This window comes from Thalassophryne amazonica, chromosome 2, assembly GCF_902500255.1.
Source record: "Thalassophryne amazonica chromosome 2, fThaAma1.1, whole genome shotgun sequence".
In the NCBI taxonomy this organism is placed as follows: domain Eukaryota; kingdom Metazoa; phylum Chordata; class Actinopteri; order Batrachoidiformes; family Batrachoididae; genus Thalassophryne; species Thalassophryne amazonica.
The window spans coordinates 50,178,043-50,200,233 of record NC_047104.1 but is presented as its reverse complement, the minus strand read 5'-3'; the positions used below and the strand labels follow the sequence as shown (position 1 = coordinate 50,200,233).

General features: G+C 43.7%; 1 protein-coding gene across 1 annotated transcript in view; it reads left to right on the top strand.

Moving 5' to 3' along the window:
• Nucleotides 1-22,191, top strand: part of wtip (WT1 interacting protein) — a 79,799-nt gene that overhangs the window by 40,019 nt on the left and 17,589 nt on the right. The window contains exons 3-6 of the mRNA XM_034185957.1: nt 9,107-9,174; nt 11,685-11,747; nt 11,991-12,121; nt 12,444-12,495. Coding sequence (XP_034041848.1) covers nt 9,107-9,174; nt 11,685-11,747; nt 11,991-12,121; nt 12,444-12,495 — 314 coding nt within the window. The remainder of the gene's footprint in view (nt 1-9,106; nt 9,175-11,684; nt 11,748-11,990; nt 12,122-12,443; nt 12,496-22,191) is intronic.

Genomic DNA, 22,191 nt, shown 5'->3' with positions numbered 1-22,191 from the left:
TTAGTGTGTGGTCTTTCAGTTTGAGACCATGATTTATTAATTTCAGTCATTGTCTAAATTCCAGCATGTCGTTCTCATTCCGATTTTTTTTTTTTTTTCGGCTTCTTCCTGCTTTACAGTGGTTGGCATCCACCTCATTGGTGCATTACAGCCACTTTTGTCTCTGGATTGTGGATCACAGTGTCTCATTCAGATCTGTATACAGGAGCAGCTTAGATGAACTTGTGCAGTATTTTTTGATACGTTAATCAACTCAAAATATACATTTCAGGGCCAGCCAAACAGCTAAATAAGGTCTGGAAAATACAGTAGCCATTGGCTGATTAGCTGAACTATGCTGACCACTGCTGCTTAATGTGTGAGACACATAAGTTAACTGTAGTGTGTATTTTTGTGTTGTTGAAAGGCACAGTGTTGTGGAAAATATACAACTTCACTGGCTAAAACTATAAATAAATAAGTACTCAGGGTGGATGAGCAGATTCTCAGCCTCAAGGCTGACGACACATTTTGGTGTAATCTGAAAGATGAGAAATGGTATCTGCTCAGTGTTTTATTTTTCTAGACTCACATGTTTACATGCTCACGAGCTGTAGCATTCATTACGTTTGGCAAGGACGTCATGTTTCTGCTGGGTCTGTTGGTTGGTTAGTGTAATTATTCAGAATGAATGAACATGAATGATTTTCACAAAGCTTGAACCTATCCTTGAAAATACAAGCCATAATATTTTGGGCCTGATTCACAAAAAAAGGATGGAGCTATGTTGGTTTAAATATTTTAAAATGGTAAGCCAGAACATGTTACTAAAACGGACCTTCACAAAACCTTTTGCAAATGTAAATCTTTTGCTGAATAATGCCTCGACCACGCTGATTATGAATCCGTATCACTCTGGCTCGTCAACCTGAATGCATAGTCAGAGATGCATGTTAGTTTCCATCTTCACCCATGAGCTACTGCAAGATACACCTCAATATTTCAGGTGTGCTATTACAGGATATACAGAATTGGGCCAAGCTTACTGCTCCATTTTTATGTGGGACAACAAAGCACAGGTTCACCGAGCCAGTTTTCTAAGTGTTTGATTGCGAGGCTGTACTTCAAGCACACTGTGTGTGTGTGTGTGTGTGTGTGTGTGTGTGTGTGTGTGTGTGTGTGTGTGTGTGTGTGTGTGTGTGTGTGTGTGTGTCCTTGGAGAAGACACTTCAGCTGCATTGTCCTAGTCCACTCAGCTGTAAATGGGTACCGGCCTTGGCTGGAGATGTAGCCTGCGATGGATTAGTGTCTCATCCAAGAGTCCTAGATCCTCTGTCACTTAATGCTGCAGTATCTGTGGATAAGCACTGGCCTGATGAGCCTCACAGCCTGTGTCAGACCGACTTCTTAGTCAAACAAATGTTGTTATTATTAGTAGTATTTGTGTTACTAATTAAATTATCTGAACGAGCCACTGTGTTTTAAATGCTCTGGAGCTTCATTTGCCTCAGTTGTCTTTGCTTACATTAAAATATTTGAGCTGTAATTGTATGTGACCTCAACCTTTGGGGAGGTGATGGTCTAGTGGTTAAAGCATTGGGCTTGAGACCAGAGGATCCTTGGTTCAAATCCCAGCAAGTTCCTTAATCCCCTAGTTGCTCCCAGTGTGCAGCGAGTACCTTGTATGACAGCAACCTCACATCAGAGTGAATGTGAGGAATTATTTGTAAAGTGCTTTGAGCGTCTGGTGCAGATGGAAAAGCGTTATATACAACCCCAATTCCAATGGAGGTGGGGCGTTGTGTGAAATGTAAATAAAAACAGAATACAATGATTTGCAAATCCTCTTCAACCTATATTCAATTGAACACACCACAAAGACAAGATATTTAATGTTCAAATTGATAGACTTTTTTGTTTTTGTGCAAATATTTGCTCATTTTGAAATGGATGCCTGCAACATGTTTCAAAAAAGTTGGGACAGTGGCAACAAAAGACTGGGAAAGTTGAGGAATGCTCAAAGAACACCTGTTTGGAACATTCCACAGGTGAACAGGTTAATTGGAAACAGGTTTTGGTCTGTTGTAGTTTGCTGTCTGTATTACAACGTTTGGAAAGAGGTGTCATTTGATTTAAAACGGCAGCGCTGCTTCAAGCAACCTGCAGATCTGCTGCAGAACCAGCGGGTCCACAATCCATGTAGAGAAATGATCATTTTCCCAATACACACACTCAAAAACAATGGCCGCTCCAGCGTACTGTGAACTGTAGAACCGATAAGGGAATTGTTAAGCAAAAAGGCTATGGATGTCGGTGGATCAAATCATTTCTTATTGACTCTTAGGGCCCTTTCACACATAGCACAAATAAGTAGGAATCATGACGAATCACGTCGAAACAGTCTGCACGAAAAAACTGAGCAGATGTTGGGAGGGACACATGGTCGGCCTGGCATGAACGATCCCGCTGGGATCCCACGGGAACACAGTGTGAGCAAATGGATTATGTGGGACACATGTGCAAGACATATGCACCACATGGACTGCCAACACTACAGTAACAAAGACTGGGGGTTGGGGGCATGATCAAGACCTAGAAAATGATACACAACATATGTGATGACAAAGTGATAACAAACCTCTTTTACATGAAGGACCAGCCAAAACGTCATGACATCAAGGCCACCTTCTCAAAAGCAGTCCTCAGTTCTGTTGATTAGGAAGTTGCCCACCTCTGGAATGAACGTCCTGAAGACTTGATCATTGCTCCGTGTGTAAAACTCTTTGCATGATGACAAGATAAAGCATGAGAATGGGAAAATGGTCAGATTTAAATTTGATGCAGATATAAATGAAGTAACCAGTTTTACTATGAACCGCTGGTACTGGATGGCTAAAAGCCTTCTGCCAGAAGAGATTACCTGTAAGCACATCTGATGTTGATGACAGTGAGACCAGCAAGCAAAGAAAGGAAGAAATTGGCAGACATAATTGGTATAATAATTGATAGGTTATTTCATATGTGGGGCTTGACACTATGACAACTGATGTGTCTATTTTTCTGTCTATAGGCTAATTCTGGTTATTCATGCTCCCCCACCCCAAAATGAAAAATGAGCAGTTTGATTGTTTGTAGACCAATAATACTTTAAAATGGACAAACATCACAGTTTTCAGCAAATAGTTTACAGAAGCAAACATTGTAGGTGGGATTTAACCATTTTGTAGGGGACCTAAAACATGTTTTTACATTTACATTTGGGTCACTGGTTCTATTCCAGGAATTTTTAATGTGAAGGACGTCGTAAATGTTTCCACTTTGTTACCAAAACATGTCGGTTAGGGTCAAGTCTGGAAGCATGTGCTAGTGCCATGTGGTGCAGCATCCACCACACCACAGAACTGTTTTGGGTCATGGATGGCAATCACAGCTAGGTGAAATCCCTGGTCTTCTCCAGCCACTGGTGTCATCAACACTGAGGCACCTGCATGCTGGATGATGTATCATGCCCCAAGAAACGCACCACATGTCCAAAATGTCATCGTTGATGCTTCCTCACCATGCAAGTGACACTCCTTATCTGAGTCTCCCAAAGTAACCGTTTGTTTCATACAGAATCATTCCAGCGGTACCCAAGGATCCTCCACAACATGTAGATGAATTGAAAATAAGTGTGTTGGTTCTGAGACTCGGTGGTATGAGTTTTGGGTTTTCTCTGGTGCTGTCTGGTGACAAAACCTCAGAGGAGAAAGGGAGATATGGAGCCCTCCCCCTCTTTTCTGGGTGAGGGACGTAGGCAGAGCAGGGGTGATGGAGAGGTGCAGGAGGTGGGGGGTTGAATGGGACCAGCAAGTGACCTCAGGCCAAAAGAATGTCCCCGTTTGCTTAGTCGGCCCCTTCCCCTAACAGTGCACCACATAGTCATCAGTGCAGAGCCCTTTGTGTTCACCTTCCAGACGCCAAACTCCAGAGCAAAGGCCAAAGACAAGCACACAACACTGTTCACCATCATCTCATGGGTTCCTGCAACTTTACTCTTTTTTAAGTGTCATTTTCTAAACCGCAGTGCACACAACTCTTCTTCAATCTGTTCTCAGTCTTGCTTTTCTTTGCATTACCAAAAATGCTAATTGGTCTTCAGTCTTAAAGTCTTAAAAAGTCTCACCTATTGTGTTGACAGCATTCCTCGGTTGCGCCAGCCTTTTACGCGGGTGTTAATGTATTGCCATGCCTCAGCATTGTGGCACTGTGTGCATGTGAAATACAGCTATTGCATAAATTTTAGTGTGGAAAAAAAAGGGAGGGGCTTGTCTTTCCCATACTGGGTCCCCCGTAAAGTCAGCGGTAGCTCAGGATGACAATTACACTGAAGTAATCCACCAGATTTATGAGATCTTTGTGTTTCGTCTGCCAGGTTTGGGTGAAGTCATCATCCTGCCATGAAGACATGACTGCTGTTACATAGAACATACTCAAGGGACTGCAAAAGCCATCTTACGACACAGTTTAATTTTAAATTGGATGAAGAGTCTCCCTCAGGAATTCAGCTGTCACACTTAAATTCAGACAGTCTACTGCTGTGTGGGTGTGTGTCTAGTTTATTGATAAATGGATGACCACACCAGTTAAATTCTGCTCCATGTTCACTCATGAATCGTTATAGTACAAGCGTTCATGCAAGTCTAAGATGAGGGAACATCATTCCTTCATTCCCATTGTTGACCGGTGGGGAGTTGAGGCGCAGCCATGAGGCCATGTCACACCTTGACGATTTAGCCAGCGTATGTCGACCGTATTTACAAAATGCCCCCCTGTCTTGGGGGGGACCGATCAGATCGCGACAGCCATCTGATTAGTCAGATGGTGGAACTGAGCAGATCACAACAGCCGCTTTGATCGGTACCCCCATCTAATCAGGCAGATGGTGGAACCAATCAGCTCACGACCGGTGCTTTAAAAGTTTAAAGAGTCAAAGTGCTTCATTCATTCACAGCAATGTTTACCACAACCACCAGGTGACTCTTCAGCATTCTGGTTGCGATGAAAATGATCCACCAAAACAACAATAAAATAATGTTAAATTACTCTGTTTTTGACCCGCACCATACTGTGCAGTACCGACTCGAACCACTCAGTGGAAACTGGGCTGTTGGCATACGCTGGCTAATTGTCAAGGTGTGACAGCTGCATTAATTTATTAGACGTACGCCAGCATTATTAATGAGGTCAGTATACGCAGGCTAAATCGCTAAGGTGTGAAAGGGACTTTATGTACTGGTGCTGGATTGGTAGTGAGTTGAATCCTGTTTAATCAGTGGTGGAAGTAAAACCTCCGTCAGTGTTGCAATGTAGACCATGATGGTTGGGGATGCGAGCCAAATTTACAGTACTATCTAGTCACTCTCACACCTAGCCAGGTTTGGTGCTGTTTTATGCTGTAGCTTGCAACTCATCATACCTCAGCTTATTTCCTCAAGCACCTCTCACCAGGAAGACTAAAGTCAGGAAAAGCCTTGGTTTTTTTAGAGCTCTGATCAAACTTCTAACCACCTCGGCCCAACCCACACTAAGCTCGGCATAACTCCATGCAAACGCTGAGGATCAAGCTGTACTCAAAAAAGGTTAACACTTTCCATGCTTGAGTTGCAGGAGTCTACACTAATCCACCCGAGCCATACACGAGTTAAGTTGAGTCAACCAGAAGTCTGACCTGATGAAAATTTTTAACATAAAATGGATGTGTAACCTGATCTATCCTGACAATGCTGCCCAAACATTACAAATAATTACCTTTTAGATCGTTCCAAATGCGTTCTCCACCTCATGAAGCACAGGAAAGAGAGAGAAAAAAGCTCCAGCTGAAACGGTCTTCTTCTGGAAGTGATTACAGGTGTTTTCAACAGACACACTGAGAGAAAATGATTAATCCGCTACAAAGTAATTATTTTATATACGCAGCATCCAGCATATAAAGCACGGCATCCAGCCACGAACACAGTGGATGGGATTGTCACAGTGAAGTGCGTGAGAGTGCAGAGCCAAAATGCGTGCAAGTGTCAAGGCACCTTTACTCTCAGATGTCATGGCATTACACAACTCCTGACCACAATGTGACAATTCTGCCACTTTGACATTGTGACGGGCTTGTTGTTGGTCTTACCTATGCTTGGCTTAGGGCACGTTTTCACCGACATTCATACGAATTATTGCAAACCAGTCACTGCAGAAGCTTGTTTCTTTGTTACAAATGCAGCATACACCTCCCATGAACCACATTAATGAAACAAGCCACATTCACAGACTCATTAAGACCGCTTGTGTTCCCTGTGTTAAGGCCCCCTGACACTTGCACGACTTTGATGCACGCACTTGCATGTACTGTGTCGTGCAGGAGAGTAAACTTGTCATTAACAGGTGTAGACTGAACGTGAGAGGGGCATCGGCACGTGCAGTTGTTCATAGAGAATTTTGAAATGTTCAAAAAATCTTTCACGCATAAATGTCATGCAACAAACATGAAGTGGTAGCGCAGTTTACTCGCCAACACTACATGCAGCTCGTCAAGTTGAGTAAAGAAGTGAACAGTGTGAGTCATTGCATCAGTGCACCGCATCAGAGCGCAGCTCATCTGAACGATTATAATGAGATGTTAAATCTATCAAAAGCATACTTTTACAGCTGCACACAAGAAGGAAAGAACAAGCATACTTTTACACCTGCACACAAGAAGGAAAGAACATACAACTGTTTTACCAAGCCATTACAAAATAAACATGACAAAGAATTACCTTTTTAGATGGCTCCAAATGCTTCTCCACTTCATGCTGCACTCACACGCGAGCAAGAAAAGCAGCAGCTGCAGCACTCCTCTGTGATTCCAAAAGCGATTAGAGGTGTTTTCAGCAGCTAACGCGGACGCAGTGTCCAGCGGACAATGCATGGCAGCCAGTTGAACAATGTGCAGCGTCCAGCTGGGAATAGCATGTGGGATTGTCACAACGATGTGCGTGCAATTGCACGGATTAAAGTCGTGCAGGTGTCAGGGGGCCTTTACTTTTCACTTCTTTTCTTAAGCCTGGGTCCCACCGAATAATGAAGGATGAGTAATGAGCCACGCATTGGTGTGTCAGCGATTATTCGAAGAATGACCCACGTTTTCATCTATCACGTATCCACTATGAAGGTGCCTCTATGTGCCTCTCTGTACCCCACATGTGCCACGTAGCAGCCTCTAGTGAGCCACGACCGACCTGTCATTAGAGCCTCGAATGGCTCGCATCAGCCACACTAAAGATGTCACATTTTTTAAATGCAGTCCAAAAATAGACGCTCCAGTTCAGTCCCGCGGTTGTGCGCCATGCGCCAGGCTGTTGTCCACCTGGAATGCACCAGACCAGCTAGAACCAAACCAAGGGTTCCTGGAGAGCCGCCTCTGTACTCCTCGCTGGCTCCACAGTTCGCTGGCTTTATTTCTTCTGCGGCTTTAAACACACACACCATAATCCCACTATAAACTTTATGTTCTTCCATTTATTTCTGCAAAATTGCTCTTTTGCGCGCACCGCTGTTGTCCATTCCTGGACAGCTGCCTCTGTGCTCCATCTCACTGGCTTCCTTTCCATCCGTGGCTTGCTGGCTTTATTTTTTCCTTGGCTTTAAACACAGCCATTTTACACTGTGATCACTTTTAACTTTGTGTTCTTCCGTTTATTTCTGCAAAATCGTTCTTTTGCGCGTGGTGCTGTTCTGCATACAGAATGAGGTGGTCGCTTTAATTATATACACCTGTGGATCACTTAAATATATATATATATATATATATATATATATATATATATATATATATATATATATATATATCTTTATTTCTTCCACAGCTTACAAGTCACCATAATACAACTTTTAACTTTGTGTTATGTCTTCAAAATTGGTCTTTTGCACGCTTCTCTTTCTGTGTTGCCACACAACTCGGCGCTGCTTTTAGTGGCTTCACTGGAGTTATTTCTTCCGTGGCTTTACACACACACCCACTTCACGCAGTCATCCAAATTTTAATTGTGTGTTCGTCCAATATTGACTGAAAAATCACTCTTTTGTGAGCTGGCGTTCTGCCTAAATGCTCGTTTGGATCAGTGCACACAAACAGCGGCGCTCATGTGATCCATTAACAAGATATTAAATGAACTATAGATATACTTCTACAGCTAGGAACTGTTTATCAAGCTTTAAAAAAACAAAAATAGTTACCTTAAGCTGTTCAAAATACATTCCACATGGAGCAGGAAAGAGAGGAAAAAAAAGCGTCCAGATGAAACAGTCCTCTGTGATTCCAGAAGAGATTAGAGGTGTTTTCAGCATCCAAGGTTTGGCAGAAAATGATTAATCCGCTACAAAATAATGATTTTATATACAGCGTCCAGTGCACAGAGCAGGTGGAATTGTGTGCACAAGAGGGCAGCAGCTCCAAAATAGCCTCTCAGGTCCTGCATAGCTGCCAGACACATGGATAATGGGCTTTTAGCAGACTCGTAAGCACCACGCACATGCCTCTAAGTCGTCGCAAACACAAACTGCGCCACGCTGTTGTTGCTAAATTTTGAACTTCTTGACATTAGCGCCACGCTCAGAGAGGAGCCTCGTTAACTGAAGATAATGCCTCTAAGAGCCACTCAGAGACACGAAACTCCCACAATAATTTAAGAAACCCTCTCATAGCAAAGAAAACATGCTGCGTGGCTCATTATTCATCCTTCATTATTCGGTGGGACCCAGGTTTTAATGATTTTGCAGAACAGTTAGAAGTGCTACATAATAGGCATAAGTCACTGACCGGATAAACTAATGAAAAAGATAATTGTTGTTTTTCTTTGAAAGAACCAAAGAGAAAAGAAAAGAAAACCTGTAATTAAAGTAAAATATCTGTTATGCTTTGCCAAAAACACACACACAAACAAAAATTGTCTCCCCACCTATCAATAACGACTTGGGGATGACTTAACTTGTCACATGTTGATGGAAAGGGGCATTGACCAAGCTTTTAAAATGTGATTAGTTGGGAGTGAGAATGTGTTGTGTCATTTTCTATTTTTCACTTATCTCTGTTGTTGGTTTTATTTTTCTCTTTCAGGGAGGAGGCTGAGGGGCAAAGCCTTTTATAACGTCAATGGCAAAGTCTACTGCGAGGAGGATTTCCTGGTAAGTGTGTGTTCCATCCTTCACCTCGCACTGTGGAGACAGGGAAGTGTGTGATTTGGATCTGAAACTGCATTCTGCAACTCCCCAGAGGAAACACACTTCACAACTGCAGTTAGAGCTTCACGCCACCCTGTCAGGACACACAAATTTCCCCTTGGAGCACGTGGTAACCGTGCACCGCTTCCCAGCAAGAGTGGGAGGTGGAGAACAGCTGTAGATTTTAGGCTCATGGACCATCTGCTACAGGTTAACAGGGCAGAAACTCCACCAGAACTATGCCACTTAAGTTTGACATAACCTGAAAATGTACTCATTGCTCAGATGAAAGCCCGAGGTTCATTGTGTGCCATTGATACTTTACAGCGTTGTTATTAACTGATGCGGTTATTAAAGAACACAGTGTGACAGTACGTTGAGTTTCAAACTGACACTCGTAAACCTCTGCTGCCAGTTTCTGCTCACAGTTTAACCAATTGACATCCCAGTAAACCCTTATATGCATTATTGTTATTATAGTATTTAAGCCTAATTGCAAACTAATGCTGGAGTTTTAAGACAGTCACGCCTCCATCATCCGGCTAAAACAGAACAAATCAGGCCTGTCATTGTGGGGGGTGGCAGATGGTAGATCTGGAGAGGGGAGGGTGTGGTAGACTCAGCCCCTCACCGCCCACCTCCACCTGGCAGCAACGTCTCATCTGTCAGCCCCCCTCAAGTCATCAGGTCATGACCCTGATGCTGTTGTGCGCTGCAGATGGTCATCTTAATTACAGGGCTCTGGCTTGAAAGGAAAGCAGTTATTGACGTGATGTTTGGCGTGTTTTGTTTCCTCTCAGAAGGGACTGTACAGATCTCGCTCCCCTGGGTGTAACTGCATTAACATGCATGAAAGCACACTAAATAAATTGCTTAAAAAAACTGTGGTGCGAAATATTTTAGGTGTCACTGGTTGATGATGCTGTCACCTCATAGACAATAGACCGAAATAAACCGTTTCATGCCAATGTAAGGAGCGCAGCAGCATCCTCTACAGCTCAACTGAAGCACCTACATGTGAACACGGCGATTAATTCCGTAGCTTCAGATAACAGTTTTCTCACAAGCCAGTGTTGGCAGTTCATCAGTTGACCACAGGATTAACAAAAACAGACAGAAAACCTCTCACTCTCACATCTGAAGTCAGGTTACAGTCAGTAGTGGGACAGGAGCTGAATAGTCAAAGAAAACCCAGACAGACATGCAGACTCCACATAGAAAGGCCCCACTTTGGTTTTGAACCCAAAACCTTTTAGGGTGACAGTGCTAACTACTTGAAAAAGAAGAAGAGTCCTACAAAAACCTTGCTTGTTGCCCGTGTTTATCCTTGGATACTGTAGGATGAAGTGGATGAGTATCTATGACTCCCCCTGGACGGCAGTCCATCACAGGTTACTTCCCCAGCCAATGCCAGTACCCATTTATACCTTGCTTGACTGGGGTAATACAGATGAAGTGACACAAACAGGTAGCATAACTGGGAAAAGAACCAGGTCTATATACTGAGCCCCCCCCCCAAAAAAAAAATACAGTGCCCACTTCACTGCAGACCACAAAATAACACTGGTGCACGATGATTTGTGGTAAGGTATATCATTTGTTTTGCAGCTGGAGCTACTTGTGTTGTTGTAGTCTTGCTTCAACCTTTCTCTCTGGACTGTTTCGCAGTGTGTACTTATGACCCCATAATCTCCTATGTACTAGTATTGGTAATCCCAGGCTCTGTAGCCCAGTTTTCATAGGGCGAGTTCACAATGTTGGAAACCATTTTCCCATAGCTGTCTTTTCTCTATTTCCTCAGTTGATTTCCACACACTCACAGAAATATTTAACCCTAACTTTAAGATTTATGTAATTTTATTACATGACAAATTCCCATTCATATACAAGATATACAAGATAAATGGCATAGGTAACATAATTATTATGCAATTCAAACAATATACTTTATGTATTTTAAATAAATACTGTCATTATTATTGATTTAGAGTAATTATATGTTATTATGACTAAATACATAAAGCTGAGGATTCAAATGGAGTAGGATTTATTACAGTAATGAATATGCATCATGTAAGGTTTATTTGGTAGGTTTGTATTAAAATGATCTAAAAAGTAAATGGGAATTTGTTATGTAATAAAATTACATAAATCTTAAAAGTTAGGGTTAAATATTTCTGTGAGTGGATAGAGGCTGCATATTCAAGATGGGACCTAATTATTGACTTGTATAGACTGAGGAACATACTGTATCTGTGTCTTTAAACTTAAATGTATGCCATAATAGCCCCACCATCCCACTGACTTTCTTGGTTATGAACTGTGTGATGGTGAAACTGGAATTCTTTGTCTTTCTTCTGAAGTTACATTGGTGTCACTATTCTTCATGATAATTAATTTGAAAAAACAGATGCAGGTTAAAAAAGGCATAATTAAATGAGGAAAATTAATCCTGTGTCTTGTCACATCTGCAGTACTCTGGCTTTCAGCAGACAGCAGAGAAGTGCTTTGTGTGTGGTCACCTCATCATGGAGATGGTAAGAGTCTGTGCTCTACAACATGAAATGATTATTTGTAATGTGACACTGTCTCCATGGCCGTATTAGGTCTGCGTAGCTTCACCACAATTTCAAATCCTCAGTTTCTCATTCATTGCAATAACCTGCTTTATAACAACATTCTAGGAAGTTTTCTTACAGCACATCACCTCACCACTATCACTGAATTTATTATTTTGAGTAACCACCTTGATGGTGATGATTGTAATAATGTGTGTTTAGATCCTACAGGCACTGGGCAAGTCCTACCATCCCGGCTGTTTCCGCTGTGTGGTTTGTAAAGAGGGTTTAGATGGCGTGCCTTTCACTGTGGACGTTGATAACAATATCTACTGTGTCAAAGACTATCACACGTAAGGACAAACCACCTGTACAGGGAGAAAATGTTAAACACTGTAGTAAACATAGTCTTCTGACCATTCTCCACAAGCCTCATAACTTATTCAGATATTGCATTATATTGCTAGATGATTTCAGATAATATTATTTAATCAGTATTACTCAAATGTATTCTTATACATGCACATGTATTAATGTATAAAAGAGATCTAATTCTCATATTGAAGCCATTGTTGATGGTGTAAACCTTGGAATTACTGAGTCATGGTAAAACTTTCTGCACTGACTTGTCTGAATATTCCATCTGTTAAATTTTTGTTGTTTTCACCATAACAGGGTTTTTGCCCCCAAGTGTGCCTCATGCAACCAGCCCATCCTCCCAGCTCAGGTAAGAATTTTACTTTACACTGTTTTTCAAACTTTTTTCCTCCATGACTTCTTTAGCAGTTCATAAACATGAGTCATGAGTAACATGACTTGCATGAGTCATGAATCCCTTTTCTATCTATCATTGTCATTTATTTATGTATTTTGTCAAATGTTAGTACTATTAAGGAAAATTGTAACAAAAAGAGTGTATTTTAATTCATATTTTTTGAAACCAGCAGAAATCACTTTTGGTTAGAGTGCATAATGCAAAAGTTACAATAAATAAATAAATACAGTATCCGTATTATATTAGCCAGAGAATGAGCTGTATGCATGTATAAATATGTATACATTTCTTATTTTTATTTTATAAGAGGTGGGTATTTATAATTAGCTTTTTAGATGGCTCCAAATGCAGAATTTACAGAGGAGCTTATGGGGGTACACGTGAGATCAAAGCCAGTTCACTATGCATCAAAGCCCACTTATCTTAACACGTTTGGGGCGTGGGTACTTTCAGTGACAACTCGTGTTGTTGCTGCAGCCAGTCAGCAACAACAACATAAAAGAAAAACTTGATAAAATTTAAAAAGTCAAGACAGCTGATTGCACAGAGAGATGTTGGTGTTTGCACAACTTTAAAAAAATGACTTTTCATGAATGTGTTTATGTCACAAATTATGCATATTGTTTTTAAGTTTAGTAAACTCAAAAAGCATGTGCAGCCAATTATTTTTGGTTTTAATTTTCAAAACTTCAAAGACAAAACCAAAACAAACAAACAAAAAGATCACATCCCTCAGCAGCAGGGCAAAACAGTGTCTTAAAACATGTACGTATAGAAAATATACATTAAAATGAGTATTTTTGTCACTATATATTAATTTTTTAATGTACAAATTTCCTTTGCTTAAATTTTACTTTCATCATGTCAAAACTAACTAGTTGTCATCTGAAATTATTATATTTAATAAAATAAGTATATTTTGAGGAAGAAAATAACAATAAACCATTGTAACAGCGATAAAATATGAATAAAACCTAATAAAATACAATATATTTTGATAGAATGATAATAATACAATTTTTCTTATACAGTGCATCCAGAAAGTATGCACAGCTCTGTACTTTTTGCACATTTTGTTATGTTACAACCTTTTTCCAAAATAGAGTAAATCCATTTTTCCCCTCAAAATTCTGCTCACAACATTTTTTTTTTTTTTCAAATTTATTAACACTGAAAACTAAGAAAACACATGTACATAAGTATTCACATCCTTTGCTCAATACTTTTTTGATGCACCTTTGGCAGCAGTTACAGCCTCAAGTCTTCTTGAATATGATGTCACAAGCTTGGCACCTATCTTGGGCAGTTTTGCCCATTCCTCTTCGCAGCACCTCTCAAGCACCATCAGGTTGGATGGGGAGCATCGGTGCACAGCCATTTTCAGGTCTCTCTAGAGATGTTCAATCAGATTCAGGTCTGGGCTCTGGCTGGGCCACTCAAGGACATTCGCGGAGCTGTCCTGAAGCCACTCCTTTGATATCTTGGCTGGGTGCTGAGGGTCATTGTGCTACTGAAAGATGAATTGTCGCCCCAGTCTGAGGTCAAGAGCGCTCTGGAGCAGGTTGTTATCCAGGATGTCTCTACATTGCTGCATTCGTATTTCCCTCCATCCTGACTAGTCTCCCAGTTTCTGCCACAAAGCATGATGCTGCCACCACCATGCTTCACTGTAGGGATGGTGCCTGGTTTCCTCCAAACATGATGCCTGGTATTCACGCCGAAGAGTTCAATCTTTGTCTCATCAGACCACAGAATTTTGTTTCTCATGGTCTGAGAGTTTTTCAGGTGCCTTTTGTCAAACTCCAGGCAGGCTGCCATGTGCCTTTTACTAAGGAGTGGCTTCCGTCTGGCCACTCTACCATACAGGCCTTCTGGAAGGTTCTCCTTTCTCCACCAAGGAATGCGGGAGCTCTGACCGAGTGACTATCAAGTTCTTGGTCACCTCCCTGAGTAAGGTCCTTCTCCCTGGATTGCTCAGTTTAGACGGACAGCCAGCTCTAGGATTAGTTGTGGTGGATCTGAGCGTCTTCCATTTAAGGATGATGGAGGCCACTAGGCTACTTTCAAAGTAGCAGAAATGTGTCTGTACCCTTCTCCAGATTTGTGCTTGGAGACCATCCTGTCTTGGACATCTGCAAACAGTTCTTTTGACTTCATGCTTGATTTGTGATTTGACATGTTCTGTCAACTGTGGGACGTTATACGTAGACAGGTGTGTGTCTTTCCAAATCATGTCTAATCAATTGAATATACCCCAGGTGGATTCCAATTAAGCTGTAGCAACATGTCAAGCATGATCAGTGGAAACAAGATGCACCTGAGCTCAGTTTTGAGCTTCATGGAAAAGGCTGTGAATACTTAAGGCCCGGTCACACAGCACTTAATGAAGGGCAATGAAGCCCTAACGAAACAAGAAATCTGGACTTTCGTTGACTTTCATAGGCATTGTTTAACCTTTGCTCAGCTTTGTTCTTGCAGCGGTCACTTCATCAGGATTTTTAAACTGTCGAAAAATTTGAACGAAGGGCAACGAAAACCTCAATTCGTCCTTTTTTCGTTTTGCTGTCTTTCTTGTTGGTTTCTTATGATTTGCATATTTTTTTAGAACATTAGCCTTTTGTTTGACTTCGTTCAACCAGCTGAATGTTTTCTCACAGTGCACATGTGGTTTTTGAGTGCTTTTGTGGCAGCTCCTCTGTGGTGGTGCTGTCTGTGTGTGGTGTGGGGCTTCTGCCGCTGCGTGTGATGTGGTAAGAGCTGCCAGTCATGCCATGGTGCTGGGCTGGCAGGAAGAATTTGTCGGCCTCTCCGCCAGCACACGGCAGCCCGTGATTGTGGTGTTGGCCAGTGCCGCGCACATGAGGAGAGAGTTGCTGCGCAAAAAGTCTGGCCGTAGCTGCAACACTCTGTCCATGAGCTCCGAAGGGCTTGCTGTCCTCCAGCCACACCAGAGAGAAGAGCTTGCTGTCCCTTTCAGCGTCTGACAGTTCAAAGGTTTTGAGGAAGTGATCCTTGATCACTCTGTATTGCACGACTTTGATCTGCACACTTGCACGCATGTCGTCATGACGATCCCACCCGCTGTGTCCCCAGCTGGACGCTGTGCTTTGTTCCACCTGCAGCCATGCGCTCTGCGCTGGACACTGCATATATAAAATAATTATTTCCTGGCGGATTAATCATTTTCTCTGCAAGTTGTTTGCCGAAAACAGCTCTAATCTTCCTGAATCACAGAGGAGTGCAGGAGCTGGAGAAAGCATTTGGAGCCATCTAAAAAGCTAATTATTTGTCATGTTTACATTGTCATGGCTTGGTAAAACAGTTGCATGTTCTTTCCTTCTTGTGTACAGTTGTAAAAGTATGTTTATGAGAGATTTAACATCTTATTATAAGTAGTCTAGAGAAGCGTGACTTTGAGCCATCAAAGAGAGAGAGACAGCGTCTGTCTCTCTCTCTCCCTCTCTCTCGTACGCCCGCATTTCGGGTGTACAGACAACAATTAGAATTTTGGTATTTGAGAGATTTGAGAAATATTTTACATGTTTGCAGTGTGTAGAATTTTGGTGGCGTATTTGCAGCCCAGTCTCCGTATTTGGCGCGTGTGGTGGTGGGGTGTGCAGCCAGTACATTCTGAGTGCCGGTCCCAAGCCCGGATAAATGAGGAGGGTTGCGTCAGGAAGGGCATCCGGCGTAAAACAAGCCAACCCAACTATGCAGACTCAGAATCGAATTCCCATACCGGATCGGTCGCGGCCCGGGTTAACCACGCCCGCCACCGGTGCTATTGCCCAACAGGGTGCCGGTGGAAATTGGGCTACTGCTGGGCGAAGACGATGAAGAAGAGGAGGAAAACGTTGCCATGAACAGCGGGAGAAGAAGAAAACTAGAAGGGTGGAAATGAGAGTGGGGACTTTGAATGTTGGTAGTATGACTGGTAAAGGGAGAGAGCTGGCTGATATGATGGAGAGGAGAAAGGTAGACATATTGTGTGTGCAAGAGACCAAGTGGAAGGGAAGTAAGAACAGGAGCATCGGCGGTGGGTACAAGTTGTTGTACCATGGTGAGGACAGGAAGAGAAATGGTGTTGGGGTCATTTTAAAGGAAGAGTATGTTAAAAGTGTGTTGGAGGTTAAGCGAGTGTCTGACAGGGTGATGAGTGTGAAGTTGGAAATTGAAGGGGTGATGATGAATATCATCAGTGCATATGCCCCACAGGTAGGTTGTGAGATGAAGGAGAAAGAAGATTTCTGGAGTGTGTTAGATGAGGTGGTGGAGAGTGTGCCCAAGCATGAAAGAGTGGTGATAGGGGCAGACTTCAATGGGCATGTTGGTGAAGGGAACAGAGGTGATGAGGAAGTAATGGGTAGATATGGTATCAAGGATAGGAATGGGGAAGGACAGATGGTAGTTGATTTTGCAAAAAGGATGGAAATGGCTGTGCTGAATATCTACTTTAAGAAAAGGGAGGAGCACAGGGTAACATATAAGAGTGGAGGAAGGTGCACACAGGTGGACTACATTCTTTATAGGAGATGCAAGCTAAAAGAAATCACAGACTGTAAGGTGGTAGCAGGTGAGAGTGTCACTAGACAGCATAGGATGGTTGTTTGTAGGATGACTTTAGAGGTAAAGAAGAAGAAGAGAGTGAGAGCTCAACAAAGGATCAGATGGTGGAAGCTGAAGGAGGAAGACTGTTGTGTGAAATTTAGCGAGCAGGTGAGAGAAGCACTAGTTGGAGGGGAAGCAATTTTGGACAACTGGAAAAGTACTGCAGATGTGGTGAGAGAGACAGCTAGGGCAGTACTGGGTATGACATCTGGACAGTGGAAGGAAGACAAGGAGACTTGGTGGTGGAATGAAGAGGTCCAGGAAAGCATAAGGAGAAAGAGGTTGGCGAAAAAGTTTTGGGATAGTCGCAGAGATGAAGAAAGTAGACAGGAGTACAAGGAGATGCGGCGTAAGGCGAGAAGAGAAGTGGCAAAAGCAAAGGAAAAGGCATATTGCGAGCTGTACAAGAAGTTGAATAGTAAGGAAGGAGAAAAGGACTTGTACCGATTGGCCAGACAAAGGGACAGAGCTGGAAAGGATGTGCAGCAGGTTAGGGTGGTAAAAGATGCACATGGTAATGTGCTGACAAGTGAGGAGTGTGTGCTGAGAAGGTGGAGGGAATATTTTGAAGAGTTGATGAATAAAGAAAATGAGCGAGAGAAAAGGCTGGATTATGTGGTGAGAGTAAATCAGGAAGTACAAGAGATTAGCAAGGACGAAGTGAGGGCTGCTATGAAGAGGATGAAGAGTGGAAAGGCAGTTGGTCCAGATGACATTCCAATGGAGGCATGGAAATGTCTAGGAGAGATGGCAGTAGAGTTTCTAACCAGATTGTTTAATAAAATCTTGGAAAGTGAGAGGATGCCTGAGGAGTGGAGACGAAGTGTGCTGGTTCCTATTTTCAAGAACAAGGGTGATGTGCAGAGCTGCAGTAACTACAGAGGCATTAAGCTGATCAGCCACAGCATGAAGTTATGGGAAAGAGTAGTAGAAGCTAGGCTTAGAAAACAGGTGAAGATCTGTGAGCAGCAATATGGTTTCATGCTGAGAAAGAGCACTACAGATGCAATGTTTGCTCTGAGAATACTGTTGGAAAAGTACAGAGAAGGACAGAAAGAGTTACATTGTGTGTTTGTGGACTTAGAAAAAGCTTATGACAGGGTGCCAAGAGAAGAGTTGTGGCATTGTATGAGGAAGTCTGGAGTGGCAGAGAAGTACGTTAGGGTAGTGCAGGACATGTACAAGAATAGTGTGACAGCGGTGAGATGCGCAGTCGGAATGACAGACTCATTCAAGGTGGAGGTGGGATTACACCAAGGATCAGCTCTGAGTCCTTTCTTGTTTGCAGTGGTGATGGACAGTTGACAGATGAGATCAGACAGGAGTCCCCATGGACTATGATGTTTGCAAATGACATTGTGATCTGTAGTGAGAGTAGAGAGCAAGTTTAGTCTAGTCTGGAGAAGTGGAGATATGCTTTGGAGAGAAGGGGAATGAAAGTCAGTAGAAGCAAGACTGAGTACATGTGTGTGAATGGGAGGGAGCCCAGTGGAATAGTGCAGTTACAAGGAGTAGAAGTGGTGAAAGTAGATGAGTTTAAATATTTGGGGTCAACTGTTCAAAGTAATGGAGAGTGTGGTAGAGAGGTGAAGAAGAGAGTGCAGGCAGGGTGGAGTGGGTGGAGAAAGGTGGCAGGAGTGATTTGTGACCGAAGAATATCAGTAAGAGTGAAGGGGAAAGTTTACAAAACAGTAGTGAGACCAGCTATGTTGTATGGTTTAGAGACAGTGGCACTAAGAAAAAGACAGGAGGCAGAGCTGGAGGTGGCAGAGCTGAAGATGTTGAGATTCTCTTTGGGAGTGACAAGAATGGACAAGATTAGGAATGAACATATCAGAGGGACAGCTCAGGTGGGACGGTTTGGAGACAAAGTCAGAGAGGCGAGATTCAGATGGTTTGGACATGTGCAGAGGAGGGACCCAGGGTATATAGGGAGAAGGATGCTGAGGATGGAGCCACCAGGCAGGAGGAGAAGAGGGAGACCAAAGAGGAGGTTCATGGATGTGCTGAGAGAGGACATGCAGGTGGTTGGTGTGACAGAGGAAGATACAGAGGACAGGGTGAGATGGAAACGATTGATCTGCTGTAGCGACCCCTAACGGGAACAGCCGAAAGACAAAGAAGAGGTGGTGTGTGGGTTTTTTGTTGTTGTTGTTGTTGTTTTTTTGTAAAAATGAGGCGTCTTATGAATGTTGAACAAGCGCTTCAGTTTTTTGTTGTTGTTGTTATTTTTTTAATTGGAGCAAGATGGAGCGCACAGTGTGTCGTCAGAGTCTCAACCAGACAGTGAGGATTCTGGTGATGAAGGACATGATCCCTCTTTTGTTCTGGACAAGGAACCAGAGCAGGTGGTGGATCCACTGACGTGTGCACAGATCTCCCCAGTGGGTCGGATCACGCGCTTCAGTTTGCAGCTGAGCTCCATCCCAGCCGAGTCCTGGAACGCACAGATACAGGCACACACTGCTCCAGCAGTGGCTCCAGGCGCGTTTTGTTTAAAGCGTCGAGATCAATGTTGGCTTCGGTTTTCTTGTAGTTCCTGTTGGGAAAGTGTAGGTACACGGACCCACAACAGGGGGCGCAAATGAACGGACAATGGAGGAAGTCAAATACAACACTTTACTGTTGTGAAAGGGCACAACAAACCCAACAGATTACAATAATAGACAAAACTCGCACTTCTCGCACTTCTGAACACATCCACAACGTCATGGTACTCCACCGGCATTGTCCCCAGATTGGGCGGGACTCTGACCTCCTCCTTAGCCTGGGAACCGGGAGGAACCGAGGAACCTAAACATACCCGATGGCAGGTCTCGCTCCACTGAACCACTACCCCGGACGGCCAGTCGATCCGGGGATTGTGTTTTAACATGCAGGGGAACCCTAAAATCACACGGGAGGTAGTAGGAGTCACAAAAAACTCGATCTCCTCCCGGTGATTTCCTGACACCACCAGAGTTACTGGTGGTGTCTTATGTGTGATTGGTGGGAGTAGGGAGCCATCTAGTGCCCGCACCGTGGAGCATGGGGAGGGCGGAACTCGGTCGGAACCGGAAGGGAGAGGGACGGCGCGTGCCCGGCCACGCCCTTCGTCTCGTTCCCGACGGCGTTCTTCTAACCGATTGTCTAATCGTATAACGAGATCAATAAGCCTGTCTAAATCCCGCGGTTCATCCTTGGCCACCAGGAGCTCCTTCAGGACCAACGACAGTCCGTTTACGAAGGCGGCGCGGAGGGCAGTGTTATTCCAGCCGGACCTCGCAGCCGCGATGCGGAAGTCGACTGCATAAGCAGCTGCGCTCCGGCGCCCCTGTCTCATTGACAGCAGCACGGCTGAAGCGGTCTCTCCTCTATTTGGGTGATCGAACACTGTTCTGAACTCCCTCACAAACCCATTATATGTCAGAAGGAGCCGTGAATTTTGCTCCCAGAGCGCTGTAGCCCAAGCGCGTGCCTTGCCGCGAAGCAGATTAATTACATAAGCTATCTTACTAGCATCAGTCACGTACATGACGGGACGTTGTGCGAAGACGAGCGAACACTGCATAAGAAAGTCCGTGCATGTCTCCACACAACCCCCGTACGGCTCTGGAGGGCTTATGTATGCTTCAGGGGAAGGTGGGAGGGGTCGTTGAACGACCTGTGGAACGTCACTGTTGCGCACAGGATCGACAGGAGGGGGAGCCGCAGCAGCGCCCTGAGGGCGCACCTCCACCTGCGCGGCGAGAGCCTCCACCCTGCGGTTAAGGAGGACGTTCTGCTCGGTCATTAGATCCAACCGAGCCGTAAAAGCGGTGAGGATTCGATGCAACTCACCGACCATTCCTCCTGCAGACGCCTGTGCGCCCTGCTCTTCCATTGGCCATTCAACAGCCGGTTGACGCCCCTCGGGGTCCATGACATTGGCCGAGATATCCTGTTGGGAAAGTGTAGGTATACGGACCCACAACAGGGGGCGCAAATGAACGGACAATGGAGGAAGTCAAATACAACACTTTACTGTTGTGAAAGGGCACAACAAACACAACAGATTACAATAATAGACAAATTGGTCAAATCACAACAGGTGTCGTGTGGGCAGGCTCGAAGATAGGAGACGTCTGTCCAAAGTAGAACCGGAACCACACGATTTCCTCCGCCACCAGACCCCGGGAATACTGGAGCCGCCAAGTCCCGAACTCCCAGGTGGCCACTGCCTCCGCGTGTCGGATCTGGTACTCTTGTTGGAAAAAGAGTCTGTTACACGATACACAAAAAGTCACAAAAGGTTACTGTCGAATAAATCTCACAGCCAGCTGAGAACGTTACCTTCCTGGTAAAGCGATATCTCGGCAAAGAGGTGGAGATGACGTCTTGCTGATATACTGATGCTGATCAGATGAGTGGTGACAGCTGTCATAGGTGATGAGTGTCAGCTGTCACCCCGGCTACTCCTGTTAGGTGGCAGCGCCCTCTGGTGCCTGGAGCCCGCACTCCAGGCAGGGTGCCCTCTGGTGGTGGTGGGCCAGCAGTACCTCCTCTTCAGCGGCCCACACAACAGTTCCTCTTTTGTCTCTTTTGCGCTCTTGATTCACAGGCTGTTCAGTGATAAAGCATGTTCGTCCACCTTTTCTCAATGAATTGTGCTTTTTTTTTTTACTTTTTTCCCTTTGTTCAAGAATCACGTATGCTGTGTGACTGGGCCATTAGGTACATGTGATTTCTTAGTTTTTATTTTTAATAAATTTGCAAAAATCTTGAAGAAAAAAAAATTATATTGTTATTATGGAGTATTGTGTGTAGAATTTTTGAGGAAAAAAAAGAATTTTGTCCATTTTGTTATAAGGCTGTAACATAAAATGTGGAGAAAGAGAAGCGCTGTGAATTCTTCCTGGATGCACTGTAACACATGAATTGAAATGAACAAAATAAAGCAAAATAATATAAAAATCACAATTTTCATTGAATGGGACCTGTCAGTTTCCTATGTGCACTAAATTTGTGTAGATTTAGAGCAGCTCTGGGATATCAGATAACAGTCTGACAGCAGCTTGAGTG